The sequence below is a fragment of the Cynocephalus volans genome, chromosome 4, assembly GCF_027409185.1.
Source record: "Cynocephalus volans isolate mCynVol1 chromosome 4, mCynVol1.pri, whole genome shotgun sequence".
Lineage (NCBI taxonomy): Eukaryota > Metazoa > Chordata > Mammalia > Dermoptera > Cynocephalidae > Cynocephalus > Cynocephalus volans.
Window position 1 is genome coordinate 159,401,638 of NC_084463.1, and position 16,128 is coordinate 159,417,765.

The 16,128-nt window shown below is 63.3% G+C and overlaps 1 protein-coding gene across 2 annotated transcripts in view; it reads right to left on the reverse strand.

Moving 5' to 3' along the window:
* Positions 1–140: 140 nt before the first annotated feature.
* MACROD1 (mono-ADP ribosylhydrolase 1) overlaps positions 141–16,128 on the reverse strand; it is a 153,392-nt gene continuing 137,404 nt past the window's right edge. Inside the window, exons 4-11 of one of the 2 annotated variants that reach the window (XM_063093661.1) lie at positions 15,206–15,235; positions 1,832–1,948; positions 1,210–1,331; positions 1,073–1,103; positions 862–935; positions 569–614; positions 437–472; positions 141–278 (exon numbers count right to left, since the gene is read on the reverse strand). In XM_063093661.1, the coding sequence (XP_062949731.1) occupies positions 468–472; positions 569–614; positions 862–935; positions 1,073–1,103; positions 1,210–1,331; positions 1,832–1,948; positions 15,206–15,235 (425 nt within the window). In that variant the 3' untranslated portion in view covers positions 141–278; positions 437–467. Of the gene's footprint in view, positions 279–436; positions 473–568; positions 651–861; positions 936–1,072; positions 1,104–1,209; positions 1,332–1,831; positions 1,949–15,205; positions 15,236–16,128 lie in introns of both variants that reach the window. The other variant, XM_063093660.1, reaches the window with a different exon arrangement.

Sequence of the window (16,128 nt, forward strand, 5' to 3'; positions counted from 1 at the left end):
TGGCCTGCGCCTCCACCTGCCTGGCTCACCAAGAGCTCTTGCCAGCCCCTGAAAGCCAAAGCTCCTGTCCAAGGGCTCCACCAACACCCCTGGGCTGCTTCCCTCAACCCCAGCCCCATGCCATTCAGCTCAGACAGGAGAAGTGGCAACAAGTGATCTTTATTAGGAGGCTCCTTAGGGGCAGGGCACCAACGGGAAGAGGGGTGGCTGGGCCCAGGCACAGCTGCAGGCTTGGTGACTTCAGAGCTGGGAGCGAGGTGGCGCAGGCAAAGGTAGGTCTGAGGGCAGAGCAGAGAGGTCAGAGGGAGCTGTGGGCTCCCCTCGTCCTCCGAGGCGGCCTCCCTGGCTTCCCTCTCCTCCCTGCCTGGGTATGAGCAGGTGTGTTAGTGGGCAGGTTAGTCTAGGGCAGCCACACGGCGGGCATGGCCCTGCTTACCAGTCCCGGGCAGGGTGGGCTGCAGGGAGCCTCAGGCTGGAAGGCAGAGGACAGTGAGAGCCTGCCCCAGGGTGGAGTGGGCGAGGGGCAGGGGCGGGCACCTTGGGGGGGAGAAGGGCGCAGGGCACGTACCCACGGGGAAGTAGTGGGGGAGCCGGTGCCGGTAGATGTTCTCGTCCTTCTCGAGGAACACGCAGATGATCAGCCGATCCACCTGCGCCAGGGGTTGCTGAGCCTGGGCAGGAGCCACTCACACCCTGCTCCTCGATCTTATCACCATCCTGCCCCTGCAGGTTTTCACCTGCCTTGCCCTGCCCCCGCCACAGGAGGGGTTCAGGGGTGTGCACCCCAGAGAGGGCTGGCACGGACCGGAGCCGGCCGGCCCCGCGCTCCACCACCCCGCCCTCGACCGGGCCCAGGCCCACCTTGTCCTTGTGCTGCTCCAGCCACTCACGCAGTGTGGCCAGCACTACCTCGGCCGCCGCCTCATTGGGGTAGCCTGGGGGCGGGGCGGGGGTGAGTCCGGGGCCCTGGCCTCCCTTGCCCCCCTCCCCTCCCCGGGCCCGCCTCCTGCCTGCGCCAGGGCCCGCCCACCGCCCACTCATGGCCCTTGAGCTTCTCCCAGACCCCACTCACCAAATACGCCGGTGGAGATGCAAGGGAACGCCTGGGGGGGGGGGGGGTGAGACGGGATTGGGGACATCGTCACAGCGCTCCGCCCCCCGCCCCCTCCTCCCGCGGGCTGCCCCCGCCCCGCCGCCGGGCGCCCTCACCGCCGAGCGGAGCCGGTGCTCCAGCAGCAAGTCGAGGCTGCTCAGGTAGCAGCTGCGGAGCTCGGCAGCCTGGCTGGCGCTGGGCTCTCCGTGGGCGATGGGCCCCACCGTGTGGATGACGTCTGCGGGGGGCGACGGCGTCAGGCCGGCCGGGGTCCTCGGCTCGCGCTCTCTCCCCTGCCAGCCTGAGCTGGGGGCGCGGGGGAACCAGCCCTCTGTTCCCCTTGGGGTTCTGAGACTCCCCAGAAGAAGGACCACAACCGTGTGGGACCATGGGTGTGTCCTCGAGCCTGAAGCCCCACGTGCACAGGACCCACACGCCCACAGCTGGACAGACGCAAGCAGGCCCGCGCCGCGCCCCCTCCCTCACCTGCGTGGACCCGGCGGAGACCCGGGGCGCGAGTGGGTGCACGAAGGCTCCTCCCCTCCCTTCAGGTCCCTGCTCCCAACCCACGCGCCCCACCTGCTCCTGGGGCGTGCGAGGAGAGGCCAGGTCCGGCCCTTACGGTTAAGAAGCGCCCCCTGAGGAGGCCCCCGGCAATTCAGCAGGGACCGCATCCCTAAGGCCCCAGTTACCGGGGCCCTGTCTGCGCTCCACATCTGGGGGTTGTCCGGGACTCACACTTGGCCGGCAGCCGATAGCCGCAGGTGATCTTGGCCTTGCCGGTCTCGCAGCTCTGCAGGGTCCGGCACTCGTCGGTGAGCAGGGGTCCGGCGGCCCGGTGAATGCAGCCGTCCACTACGGGGGAGGGGGAGTCAGCCGAGGGGCCCCCCGCGTCCCTGAGGCAGTCAGGCGTGGCTGACCCCACGTTTTAAAGGGAAGGCTGAGGCCAATGGGCTGAATGTTCCCAATCCCAAAAAGCCTCTCGGCTGTGCTAGGACTCACCGTGTCCTGCCCCCGCGGCCTCCGGCCGCTTCTATTACCCCAGCCCCCCCCCACCACCACACACACATGGGGAGACCAAGGCTCAGAGACGGGCCGCAGCCGGCCCTGGCGGAAGCTGGGCGGGGCGGCCGGCAGGGGGCGCGCTCGGCCTACCCTGCTCGTTCCCGGCCGCGCTGCAGGGGCCCGGGCGGGGCTGCGACCTCCCAGACTGGGGCGGGGTGCGCTGGGGCGGGGTCCGCTGCGGCAGGAACCGGAGCCAGAGCCGGAGCCGGCGCCGGGGCCAGGGGAAGCTCGCCATCCAGGCTCTGTCCCGGACGCGCCGCGGGGCCCGCGACAAGTTGCCGCCTCCGCCCGGGCCTCAGCGTCGGGTCCGATCCCAAGCCCACCTCCCAAGACAACGGCCCACGGGGCTGCGACAAACTCTAGGACTCATTTTACAGAAGAAGCGGAGGCCAGGTAGCTACGGGTGGCAGGTTCGATCGGGGGCCTGGGTCTTTCAGCCTCTTCCCTGCGCCACGCACTAAGGTGGCCAGGGCCAGGGCGCCTGGGCCGCTCAGGTGTCTCCGGTGCGCAAACCCCTGCTGGTTAATGGGCGCCTCGTTAGCGCATCCAGCTTAATTGGGACCAGGCCTAGGCTTGTTTCTCCGAGGGCGGCCCCCGGTCCTCGCCAGCGACCCTGGGGACCTAGGCCCAGATAAACAACTTGCGCGAGGCAGGAGGCGCGCAGTACACACTCCTGCAGCCCGGCCTCCCCGGCGCGGCCTGAGCGGCCCAGGCAGGCCCTGGTCAAACCGGGGCTCACCTTTCCTGGGCTGGGAGACCTTGGCAAGGACTCTCCTCTTTCTGAGCGTCCACTGCCTCATCTGGAAAATGTGGGCGTGCAGGCCAGGGGAACATGGCCCAGCTTTGGCAGCTCTGATGGCACCTCAGGCCTGTGCCAGGAGCTCCCTGAGCGCCGGCTGGCTGGTGCTTGGGCGGCTTGGCCACAGGAAAGGACCACTGTTTCCCCATCTTACTGATGCACAAATCAAGGCCCTTTCTCCTTCATCACACCCCTCCAACGTCTTGGCACAGGTCCAGGGACACCAGCTGGACCACCCCCCTCTTTCTTCTGTTTTCTCTTGTGCCCTGTGGGGCCCAATTAAACCTAATTTTGCGACTTCACTTGGAGCTGGCACCAGGCGATTTCCCAGAGCATCTCAGGGATGGCTGGGGTGGGGGGGTAGAGGGGTTAGGAGAACCCTGGCAGTGGCCCCCTCCTTTCCTATGCAGGGATAAAGGCAGCTGCAGCCCATGGGGAGGATGCTGAGAACGAGACCTCAAGGCAAGGCTGGGCTGGAGCCGCGTCCAGGTGCTGCAGCGGGTGGGTGCACAGCCTGGGGCTCACCTGCTGGCATCTGTGCCAGGTGGAGGTGCCATGGGAGCACCCAAGACAGTGGGCAGCAGCAGAGGCTGTGGAGCTGGGCAGCCCGGGTTCAAATCCCAGCGCTGCCAGTCACAGATATGTGACCCAGGGCATGTCACTTAACCTCTCTGGGCCTCAGTTGTTCCGTCTGTAAAATGGGATAATAGTAGTACCCACCTCATAGGGCCTTTGGAAGGATTACACGAGTTAAGTCTTGTAACGTACTTAAGCCAGTGCTAGGCAAGAGTGGAGGCCATGTGAGTGTTGACTGATTATGACAATATGGGCATGTTCAGGCACTATGTGTACACTGGAGAGTGTGATGGGAGGTGGGTGGGCTCAGTGTTCATGGTGTATGGGGACGAGCATAGGGATGTGTCCGAGCCAGCTCTCCTGGAAGTCTCCCGGCTCTGCCCCAGTGGTCTCAGCCACCTGGCACTGGGCTGCCTGCCATCTCCTGGTGCTAACACCCCATAGGTGACCTTGGCCGGCAGTGGGGGTTGTGCGGAAGTGGAGCTCAGTGAGATCCGTGTCCCAGGGACTTAATGTTTCCTGCAGAAGTGAACAGGCCTGGAGCCAGGCCTTTGGGGCTGACCTGGGGGCATGAGGGAGGTAGGATTGAAATCAGTGCTAGCAGAGGACTTGAGCTGGAGCCCCCCCACCAGCAGTTTCCAGAACCAGGCCAGGGCCAGGTGACTGCTCTGCAGGCACCCAGGAGAGGGGTTCCCCCAAAGCGGAGGTGAGGGACAGGCCCTGGGCACCACCCCAACCCTGCCATCCCCCCAATAAACCAAAGCGCAGAATGGTCCTGGCACTGGGGTCTCAGCACCTTGGCCCCTCCTGCCTGCCTCCTTCCCTGTCCATGCACCAGCCTTCTTTCTCTCTCCCACCCCTGAGTGCAGAAGGGAGCCCCCAGCCCTGCTGTCCTTAGTCATAGGCCCGAAGGGCCCCCTCCCACACACACTCCCATAGCAACTCCCTTGGCTCTGACCTTCAAGCCCTGTCCTGGCTCTTACCTTGGGCTAAACTGAGCCCTGGAGACTTGGAGGAGGAGGCTTCCTGGGGTCCCATCTAAGGGAGATGTCCCTCCTTCCCCCTTCCCACCTGACCCAAGAGCTAGAAAAAGCCCTGGCCCCTAGGGCTGCCTGGTGGGAGATCGGTTGTCCTCAGTTCATACCAGCTGACCAACAACTTGGTCACCTCTCCAGGTCCCTGAGCCACCAAAACAAGCCTCAAACCTTTAGCTCAAACCCCACCTGAGTCAGCAGAAAACCTGGAGAGACAGCACACCGGGGTGGCGGGGCCTTCCTCGGATGTCTCTCCACCAGGCCAAGGATGAACCCTTCCTCTGCCGTGGCCAGAAGACCCCTAAGGCCCCCGCTCCGCCCTCTCCCCTTAGCCCCCCCATCCGGCTCCCCGATGCCCTGGACAGCAGCCTCCTCTGCAGCCCCCGCCAGGCCAGGCGGGTGAGTCATGTTCATCTTATTTGATCCGCACAGCCACCTGAGGAGCACTATTCATTTCTCTGCTGTGCAGAAGAAGACACTGAGGCACAGAGAGGGAAGCTTGCCCAGTGTCACGCAGCTGGCAGGCTGGGTCCCCCAGCTCAGTGGCTCTACTTCTAGAACCATAAAAGAAGAGCTTTGTCCCTCCCCTCCCACCCCGACCCCCCACCCGGGCCGCGTCCACACCCTCTGGGAAGGCCTCGTCTATACGCCCCGCATCTATACACCCTGCCTCACTGCCAGCCCCTGCAGCCTGCTCCTGTCCCCTCCCCACATCGACACATCCCCATCCCAACAGAGGGAGTGCTTTGGGGACTTATCTTGCTGAGTGGCCCGAGGCCGCTTATCTTTTCTACTGTCCATCTGTCCCCACCTGGCTGATTGCCACCTCCATCCTGCAAGGCTCTCTGGGGACCCCACTCTCACCTGTCCTCCCCTAACCCTCCCCTGAACTCTTCCATCTCCCTTGCCAGCTCTTCCCCAGGCCACTCCTCAGATGCTGCTGGGGACAATGTCTGCCTCGCCTGAAGCCCTTGGAGACCCCTCTCTGCCTCTCTCTGCATAGCCCCTGACCCTCTGCCCTGGCCTTGGACACCTTCCTGCTTGGACTGGCATGGCCTGGGACCCCCCTGCACTCAGCCCAGGGCTCTGGGCGCTCAGCTTGGGAGGCCTCCATCCATCGCCTCCCGGTGGAAGGGTGTTGAGGACGGGGACAGGGCGGGCTGCAGCGGGGCCCCCCTCAGAGCCAGCACGGGTGGGTGGGCGATGGCAGCGGGCTCCAGTGGGGCCATCCGCCAAGGCACTTAGGATATGTTGGCGGCTATTTAGGGTACTGTAATATTCATGAGGGGAAGATTAGATATTTAAATTTATTCAGCAATAAATGCATCTCAGTGGGGGAGCATTCCTCATGCTAAACAAACAAGCAAGCAGGAGCTAATTAATTATTTACAGGAACAGGGGGAGGCCTGTGACCTGGGGGGGTGGTAGTGGGGGGCAGCTTTGCCCCTGCCAGAGGGCAGGATACCCTGACCAGCCCTGGGCCTGCTCCTCCATCTACGTCCACTCCCCCATCCCCCTCCACCATCCTGTGGATCTGGCCCCCTGCCCGCCCCCTACTGGGATTTCTCTTCACAGAAATCCTGGCCACAAGATTGCTGGTGGCTTTGGGCAAGTCACTTAATTGTGAGTCTCTGAACCCTGGCTTCAGAGAGTTGTGGGGAGCTCTGGGCTACCCCGGAAGGTGCCTAGGGGAACTAAGCAACTTGTCCAACCTCTCACGGTTAGAGGAGGGGCAGAAACGAAGGCCCATGTTACTAACCCCCATTTTCTAGAAGTAGAGACCAAGGCTCAGAGAGGCAAAGCCACTTTCTCAGAGTCGCACAGCAAAGTGGGGTCTGTAAGGCTGTGTCTCTTGGTCCTCGCCTGTGACTGCCGCCTCTGAGCTGGCTGGGGGCGCGGCTTCCAGGGACAGAGCAGACGTAGGCCTCGGAGACACAGGCTGAGGAGCTTCCCAGACCCACATGCCACCTCCCCAGCTCTTCCACCCCCTTGCTGGGTCACTTTCACCTCTCTGTGCCTCTGTTTCCTCATCTGTACAACAAGGTCAGTGACAGCACCCCCTCCTCGCCCGCTGTGGGCGCTCAGCTGGAGACTGCACTTGTGCTTCATCACACCAGCGCCTGCCTCTCACAGATAGGGACCGAGGCTCAGCCATGGGCTTCAGAGGCAAGACTCCTCTGCCCCCTCACGCTCTCAGGGGCCTCTCTACTGGAGGGAGGGGACGCACTGCCAGGGTGGAGATGTCCCCGAGAAAGCCCAGGAGGGACCTCTCTCCACCAGACGTCTGGCCCCGCTGGCCTCAGGAGCTGGGCACCGGCCTGGGGAGGGCTCGCACCATCACACCTCAGTGCAGCCCACAGCTGTCACCTTGGCCCCAGGCACCTCTGCATCATCCTGGTTTCCATCTTGGAAGGAGGGCTATAGAAACACCAAATACCAGGCCCAAAAGAGGCCAGGTCTCACTGAGAAGATGGGGAAACTGAGTCCCTGAGAAGGTACCAGATGCTTCAGGGGCAGATGCCTAAGCTGCTGAATCCCCAAATTCCCAAGCCTGCAGAAGGCAGGCTTGGCCACAAAGCCTGCATAAATGACCCACCCAGGGGCCTTGGACCCTTCCCTCTCCCAGCCCACCTCCCACTCTGTCTCTGGCCTCCACTCACCTCCTAGGTTCTGCTTGGGCTTGGAAGCCAGGACCCTGAATGATGCCCCACTTTGCCTCTGCCCATGCCTTCCTGGTTGCTCATTCAATCAACAAACCCAAGCCAGGCCAGGCCCTGTGTTAGGCTTGGGCTTGGCCCAGGGGGATGCAGAGCCCACCCTTGCCAGGCCCCACCCTCTCGGCGCCAAGGCAGGTGGGTGGCCCACGGAGAAGATGGATGGACAAAAGCTCCACGATGTGATCTGAAATTCATTATGGGGTGAGATCAGCTCCTTAAATGGGGATTTGAAAACATTAGGGCTTCATTATGTACACAACGGCAGTGCCTCATTCATCATGCAAAAATCACTCCTGTTATTAAAAATCCCCGTGGCAGCTGCATGCAGGGGTTGGTGGCATCTTGCCTGCTGGGGGTGGGGCACGAGCCCCACAGGCCTGCCAGCCTATGCTGTGGCCGTGGGGCAGGGGCCCGAGTCCTCACTGCGCGACTGAGTCCTATCATCCCTCTCACCCAGGGAGGGCCTGCTGGGGTGGGGGTGGGGAGCAACATTCAGCTCCAGTGACTTGGTGCCTCAGTTTCCTCATCTGCAAAATGTAGATGTTAATCGTCCATCCCATAGCGCTGAGGTGCGGGTATGTGAGATTCTATAGGGAGAGGCCAAACAGCGCCCTGGCACGACACACAGTGAGTGCTCAGAACACCTGGCTGCTGTTAGCACCATCACCGTCATCACCAGGGGTCAGGCCGGAGTGGCAGGAAAGCCGGGGTCTTTCCTGAAGGAAGGGCTTCTCACATCCCTGCTATAAAACCTTCCACGGCTCTCATGAGTCCGTGGAGTAAAGTCCTCAGCTCCTGCAAAGCATTCAGCACTTTCCAGGGCTCTATCCAGCTGCCCCTTAGATTAATACCCTCCCTCCTGCGCCCCTGCCTGGCTCCAAACCACATGCTGTTCAACAAACACGTACAGAGGCCCGCCACGTGGCAGCCCTTGCAAGGGACTCCTATGGCCACAGGGAGTGTCCCCTGGGAGGGGACACATGGCTCTAACATCGCAGCCAGCGGTGAAATGGAAGAAGGAGAGGATGGAACTGGACAAAAGGGAAGGGGAGGAGAAGTGGGTGCCGGTTAAGGTTGGGAAGGCCCCTCTGAGAGGTGGCATTTTGCAGGGCCCTGAGAGATGAGAAAGAACTGGCTTTGGGAAGATCAGGGAGGAGAGGTGCAGGCAGGGGCCCTGCAGCAGGAACTGAACAGCCGGACAGGCCGCCGGGGTGAGTCGGGGGAGCAGGAGGCAGGGGCTGCCCCAGGGGAGCTGGCGGGCAGCGGCAAGGGACGTGGAACTGACTAACGCAGTGGGAAGTTTTGCGCCGGGAAAGGACGAGGTCTGAGCCGGCCGCTGGGCCTCTGGGCCCCTTTGCTGTGCCCTCTTCCCGGTATGCCCTTCCGCTCTCTGCCCCGGCCCGGCCCCTACGCTTTGCTGGACAACTCCAGGTCGGCAGCCAGAGCGGGGCAGGCCGCACGCAGCCGGGCCTCGGGAGGGCCGGGGCGGCCACGGAGGCCACGTTATCTGCCCGCTGAGCTGGGCCCCGGCTCATCGGAGCAGCCCAGGCCGAGCCTCTGCCGGGCAGCCCCGGGAAGCGGTCGCGGATTAGCAGCGGCGGTGCGATGGGAGACAGCGCTGGAGCAGGGCCCGCACCCAGAAGTCGAGGTCGGAACACAGAGGCCGCGCTAAGCCTCGGCGGCCGCCTTCGAGGAGGGCGAGGGAGAGAGGGAGAGCCCGGGCCCCGACGGGGAAAGAATGACAGTGAGGGAGGAGAGAGCATGAGACGACACAGCACGAGACAAAGAAAGGAAGGGAAAGGGAGGGACAGAAGGAGGCAGCCACGGAGAGGAGCGACAAAGAGCAAGCGAGGGGGGAGGGGAGCAGGGGGGAGGAGGGAGGGGAGGACGGAGGGGAGGACGGGGGAGGAGGGAGGGGAGGACGGAGGAGGAGGGAGGGGAGGGGGGAGGGAGAGGGGAGGATGAGGGGGAGGAGGGAGGGGAGGACGAGGGAGGACGGAGGATGGGGAGGACGGAGGGGAGGACGGAGGAGGGACGGGGAGGTGAGGACGGATGGGAGGGAGGGGAGGAGGGAGGGGAGGACGGAGGATGGGGAGCAGGGAGGGGAGGACGAGGGAGGAGGGAGGGGAGGACGAGGGAGCAGGGAGGGGAGGAGGGAGGGGAGGACGAGGGAGGACGAAGGATGGGGGAGGAGGGAGGGGAGGACGGAGGGGAGGACGGGGGAGGAGGGAGGGGAGGGGGGAGGGGAGGACAGGGGAGGGGAGGAGGGAGGGGAGGGGAGGGCAGAGGGGAGGAGGGAGGGGAGGATGGGGGAAGAGGGAGGGGGGAGGGGAGGACGGGAGGGCAGAGGGGAGGGGAGGAGGGAGGGGAGGACGGGGAGGAGGGAGGGGAGGGGAGGAGGGAGGGGAGGGGGAGGGGAGGAGGGAGGGGAGGGTGGAGGGGAGGAGGGAGAGGAGGATGAGGGGGAGGAGGGAGGGGAGCAGGGAGGGGAGGGGGAGGGGAGGGCAGAGGGGAGGAGGAAGGGGAGGGCAGAGGGGAGGAGAGAGGGGATATCGGAGGGGAGGAGGGAGGGGAGCAGGGAGGGGGGAGGGGAGGGCAGAGGGGAGGAGGGAAGGGAGCAGGGAGGGGAGGGCAGATGGAAGGAGGGAGAGGAGGATGAGGGGGATGAGGGAGGGGAGGGGGAGGGGAGCAAGGAGGGGAGGAGGGAGGGGATGTCGGAGGGGAGGAGGGAGGGGTGGACGGAGGGGAGGAGGGAGGAGTGGACGGAGGGGAGGAGGGTGGGGAGGAGGGAGGGGAGGACGGAGGGGAGCAGGGAGGGGAGGAAGGAGGGGATGTCCGAGGGGAGGAGGGAGGGGATGTCCGAGGGGAGGAGGGAGGGGTGGGGGAAGGGGAGGAGGGAGGGGAGGAGGGAGGGGACGACGGAGGGGAGGAGGGAGGGTGCAACCGGCTCCCCAGGGTCATGGGTACATGGCAGAGGGAGAAGGGGGGTCCGGGGTGGCAGGTCCCACACGAGGTAAGGGACCTCCGTTATGGGGCCTGGGGAGAGGCACGCGCCCTCACACACAGGTACCAGGCTGGGGTGGAGGGGGAGCAGGGCAAGGGGCACCTGGGCACAGCCTGTCCAGAGACAGGTCTGCACTGAGCACCTACTGTCTGCCCCCTGCAAGCACCTTAGGCAGTATCTGATGGGGAGGTAGGTAGTATTTCAGTAACTGCACAAATGGGAGTCTCATTGTCAAGGGCTCAGAACTCAGTACCATGGGGGCAGGGTCTGCCGTATCCCGGTATGTAGGACTATGCCAGGCACATGGCAGCCCCTTAATAAATAAAGCAGTGGAGGGGGTGGGGGTGTCAGAGAGGCTGTCCGGACATGGTAAGGTGATAACTAGGCAGGAAGGTTGTGGCAGGGGGCAGAGGAGCTCTTGGGCATGCGAGCACCATGTGCAAAGGCCCTGCGCCAGGACAGGGCTGTGAGGGAAGCTGGGCCACCTTGGCTTCTCCCGGGCATGAGGTGCCTGGGACTGGGTGTCCAGGACACACACTCGGACTTGTAATGTGGCATAAGGAGCTGAGGGTGTGCAGAGCTCAATGGCAGCACGGCAGAGTGGCTGCCCCTTGCAGGCACAAGCTGGCTCCTGCAGGTTTGGGTGGGGCTGCTGACCTCCGCAAGGCCCCAGGCAGGGAGTGTGTGGGGTGGGGGTAGAGGGGACCCCATCCAGCCCTGCCCCCCTGCCAGGGACCTGCCTGACCCTGTCCCACCCACCTCTGGAGCTGGCCCTTTGGGGCTCTGGCCAGATCAGAGCAGAGATGGCGGCCACGCAGGCAGAGGAAGCCGGCCCTGAATTAATCTGTCACTAAAGCTTGGCCGTGGCAGGCGCAGTCATGATTTAGATGAATAATTGAAACGCTTCGATACATTTATTATCCCTTTAGTGCAAAAGTGGCAGAGAAAGACGAGGGGTAATTGAAAAAGAGCGCACAAATCTCCAGGAGAAAGCCAGCTCCTTATCGCCGAGTAAACATTTCAGTCCTAATAAACAGGAGAGACACGCGTCAGGGCCCTGTCGGTTCCCATCCTGATTTAGGACCCGCCTCCCTTCTTACCATACAATAGGAGTGTTTTTAAAATTTTTTTATTGAGCCAGTAAGTGGCTTTCCAGAAGGGAGGTGGGGAGAGGAGCCGGCCTGGCAGTCACTAGGCTGAAGAGTCTGGCGGGGAGGCTGGGGACTGCCCCAGGACTGTCAAGCCTCCCAGAAGCAGACCCTCTCTGGGGGCCTCCCCATCGAGCTGTACCTGCTGAACTCCTATTCAGCCTTCAGAGCCCAATTCAAATGCCCCCTCTGCTGAGAAGCCTGCTACCAAACCCAGACCCCTTGAGGGCACAGCCAAGTCCTGAGTCCCAGCATTTGGCATAGCTGCCCTTCCCCACCCCCATGTCCCCGCCTCAGAGAGAGCCTGGGAAGGAATGGGGTGCAGGGGGCTTCCCCAAGACTCACTGTGCAGCCAGCACCACCACGTCTGGCCTCAGGGCTTAGTGGGGGTCCAGCCCCAGAGTGACACAGGCCTAGGAGTCCTGTCCCCTCCAGGTCAAGGCCCTTTGCTCCCAGAGGCCCCCGTGGCTCTCACTGAGGTTGGGGGTACCTGGCAGAATGCACCCCTGCTCCCCGAGGCTGCAGCCCTCTCTTGCCCTGCTCACCACACACTCGCATGCAAAGCCTGGGCTTGCTGCACTGGGCCCCTCTGAGGGAACTCCGAAGCCACCCCCTGCACCAGCGTGTTGGTCAGCCCCTCCCGCTCTTGGGGCTGGAAGGAGGTGGCACTGGAGGGGGAGGTGATGAGAACTGGTCCCCGGCTCCCTGGGCAGGGGCGGCTCACAGAGGGTGCAACTAGCCACCCCGGAAGTGCCAATTGAGTATTTACTGCAGAGTAGGGCTGTTCTAGGGGCTCAGAATGTCCTAGACCCCGGCCCTAGGGGAGAGCACATTCTAGAGGAGGAGACGGGCAATGAGAAGCAAACATAAAATATACGAATGTTAAAGGGGATCAGCTCCCTGGAGAAAAATCACGGAGCAGGGAGGGGCGGCTGCTGCCATTTAAACAGAGTGACCCTGAGGGCAGAATGGGGCTAGCGTGGCATCAGCGCATGGATGGGGTGAGGGGACATGGGGGGGTTTAGACTGGGGGTGGCGGGGGTAGAGGTCTGAATCTCTGCAGAAGGAACCTCAGGGGACCTGATGGGAAGATAGGGGTCTGTCAGGGCAGTCAGGTGGGGACCCGGCCCTCCACAGGCAGGTTGAGGGTTAAGGCCAGGTGTGCCAGGGGGCGGTGAGGGCATAGGTGACAGATGGAGGGCAGAGGATGTCCCAGGGGCCTGGGGCCCAGCTTCATTCCATCCCCAGCCTCGTCCCTACCACACCGTCCCCTCCCCACCACCTCCACCTTGTTCCAATCACATTAGCAGAGTGACAGCCCCAGCGAGCACTTGCAGCGGGTCCATAAATCTCAGGCAGCATTAAAAGGCTGGACTCCGGGCCCACTTCCTCCTGGGTCACGGCTGCCCCATCCATCTCTGCACCAGCCAGGCCACACGGGGCCTGCTCCAGCCTCCCCTCACCCCCAAAGCCGAAGGAGAGCTGGAGGATCCCCCCACTGTGTGCCCTCCATCTGGCCAGGGCAGGTGACTTCCCAGAGCGAGGTCCCCAGGCTGTCTAGGAGCCACTCCCTGCTCTCCTAAAACCTCTGTGGCTATTGCCCTCTGCCTTCGGGGTGAGTCCTTGTCTTAATGTATCAGGCTGGCTCTGCCTTTACCTGTAGTTCATTCATTCATCCAACAAACATTTCTTGAGCACCTACAACATGTGCCAGACCCAGTTCTGGGTGCTAGAGATGTGGCCTTTCATTTTCAGGGGGTCTGTCGTCGGCAAGTCAATTGCACGGCCTGCTAGGAAGTGGCAGGTGCTCTGAGAAGGGCAGGGCGGGGCCCACGGAGGAGATGGCGTTGGAGTGAAGACTTGTAAGAGGTGAAGGGAGTTGCCCCATGGACACCTGGGGAAGAACACCGCAGCCAGAGGAACAGCCAGTGCCAAGGCCTGGAGGCGGGAGTGGGCCTGGCCCGTTCCAGGGACCCCGGGGAGGCCAGCGTGGCTGGCGCGGCGGGGGACAGTGGGCAGTGTGGACGTGAGCCCGAGACGTGTCCGGGGATGTTGTGGGCCATGGTAAGGACCTTGGCCTCGGCTCGAGTAAGGCAAGAGCCCTGGCAGGGCTTCGAGAAGAGGGGCGGTGAGCTGACTTAGGATTGAAAAGGCCCACACCTTTTTTGATCCTTTGTCTTCCCGAACTGAATGGCTAAAAATCCAGCTGCTCACATGGTCTCCGAGGCTTCTGCGTCACCTCTCACCTCCTGCCTTCAGGCTGGGCTCCAACCACTCGTCTTCCGAGCCTCCCAAATGCCCCATGCCCTCTGTCACTTCCAGGCCTTTGTCTGTGCTGTTCCTTCTGCCTGGGACACGCTTCCCACCGCTCCTCACCAGACTCACTCCTACCTATCCCTCGGGTCCCGATGGAGGGGCCACCTCCTTCCAGAAGCCTTCCTGACGCCCAAGGCGGGACAGATGCTCCTCTCCGAGCTCCCGTGGTGCCTGTGCCCCTCCCCCCGTGGCGTCACACCTGTGTGATGGTGGCTGCTCTCATCTGCACTGTGAGCTCAAGGGGCAGTGTTTGTCCTGCACCCACTTCGGGGCTGGGCACACAGTAGGCACTCATCACCCAGTGATGAGTGAATGCACAAGAGCGCATGGCAGGTGTCGTCACCTCGGGCCCCTAGTCCTCCAGAAGGACAGGCTTCGGAAGAGGGTCCTTGCAGGGTCTGTCTGTGGGCCCACAATCCCCAGCAGAGCCCCCTCATTCCGTGAGGCTTCCCGGGTAGCTGTGACCTCCACAGGGACAGCTAGAGGAGAAGTGGGGAGGGAGGGAAAACATCTCTAGCCACAAACAGACCCCCCCATCCTGCATCCTGGCTGGTCACCGACAGCTCTTAACGCGGCTCTTATTTATTCCTGACCTTCGCTGCCCCTTTTATTTTTCCCCCTTTTAAAACCTGGCCTGGGCCCCGCCACTGCTGCCGTAAACACAGCCCCCGGGATTTATCCGACGGCACATTAACCCCTGCCCCCTCGCGCACCAATCATCCTGCTGCCGGCGCAGACAGCGGGCAGCCCGGCTGGTGAGGGGCTGGGGGGGCCCGGCCGGGCAGGCTGGCCAAGGGAGGTCGGCACTGGGGGCAGAGGGATGCCCCCCTCACCTCTGGCACCTGCTGACTGGCCTGCATCCCTCACAGCCTGGCCCACCCTGACCTCCAACCTCCTACCCTCCTGGCCCTACCAGGATCCTGCTTCAAAGGGGTCATTAATAATAGTGAACACCCCAACACTCGCAGGGGCTTCACAGCTGGCAGAGCTCTCCCTGACTTTATGAGACCTTGTTCTGTCTGCAGAGTCACGCTGCAAGGTCCCAGGGCAGCACAGAGATAATTCTACCCTCACAAGTGGGGAAACTGAGGCCAAGGGGTCACAGGGCTGCATGAGGTCACCTGGGCATCAGGGGCAGGGCTGGGCTTTTCCCACCACACTGCAGCACCCCAGTCCCAGCTGCCCCCCAGGTACAGACCAGGAGGTCACCCAGCGCTGAGGGACAGGGTCTGCTACCCAGCTTGGTCTGCTGAGGTGCAGAGAGGCCTGGGTGAGACAGCTGGGACAGGAAAGAAGGACCATGACGGGGGATTGAGGAGGGAGGTGGCCTGGGGGGACGGTGGGGATGGTGGGGAAAGTGGATGGCAGTGAGCCAGGAACAGAGGGCTGAGGGGCTGCAGAGGTGTCACCACCACCCACCCTACCCCTCACCCCAACAGGAAGGTCCACTCACCACCGCCACCTCCAAGCAGGGAGCTGTTGGCTGCAAGAGAGAGAGAGACAAAGTTGGGTCAGTAGGGACAAGGCCGGGTGGGCTGGGCGGGGCGTGTGCAGGGGGTGAGAAGGGAGGTGGGGGCCATCAGCTGGGCCCCAGAGCGGCAGCCCAGGTCTGGCCTTTGGACTTGGGCACAGGGTCTCCCCGGGCCTCCGAGGAGATGGAGCATGCTCCTAATGGGCCTAGGGTTTGCAGGGTGGCAGAGGACGGGGGCATGGGAGAGCCACCAGGCTCACCTGGGGTGGGGTCTGAGTGGCGGATGACACGTGCCATGTATCCTTCCATCTGGTCATTTTCAGCCCATGGGACCTCCTGAGGCCCATCAGTTCCAGGCCATCGGGGCTCACGTGCTGCAGCACGACACAGACCTGACGCCACTAGGAAGCAACTGTGCTGCTGCAGCCATGGCCAGGGCTGCCCAGGGAATGAGTAGAAGGCTGGAGATCATGAACCGGGGCCGGGGCGGGGAGGCCCAATGGACAAGAGCGGCACGGGTGCCATGTCAGGGGCAGGAACCCAAGCCAGTTCAACAGTTGGCCCCATGCCTCAGTTTCCCCAGAGGTAAAACAGGGATACTAGCCCCACCTCACAGGGTTGGTGTGAATTCAGGTCAAGGGAGAGGGATCCTTCAGCTCCGGATCAGAGGTGGCGCTGCCAGGCAGAGCTGGGCTGGGCTGAGGCCGCTTTCCTGAGCGGTCCTGTGCGTCTCGCTCTGCCTGGCTGGCTGCCCCCTCCCGCCTGCCCGCTCGGCCACAGCCCCTCTGCTGAGTGTCAGGGCTGTGCCGGTCAGCCTGGCTCCAGCTTCTGGCCACACAGCGTGCACCTGTGGTGACTACTGGTGCTAATCAGGGAAAGCGATGGGACACAGGGCAGGTGCATCC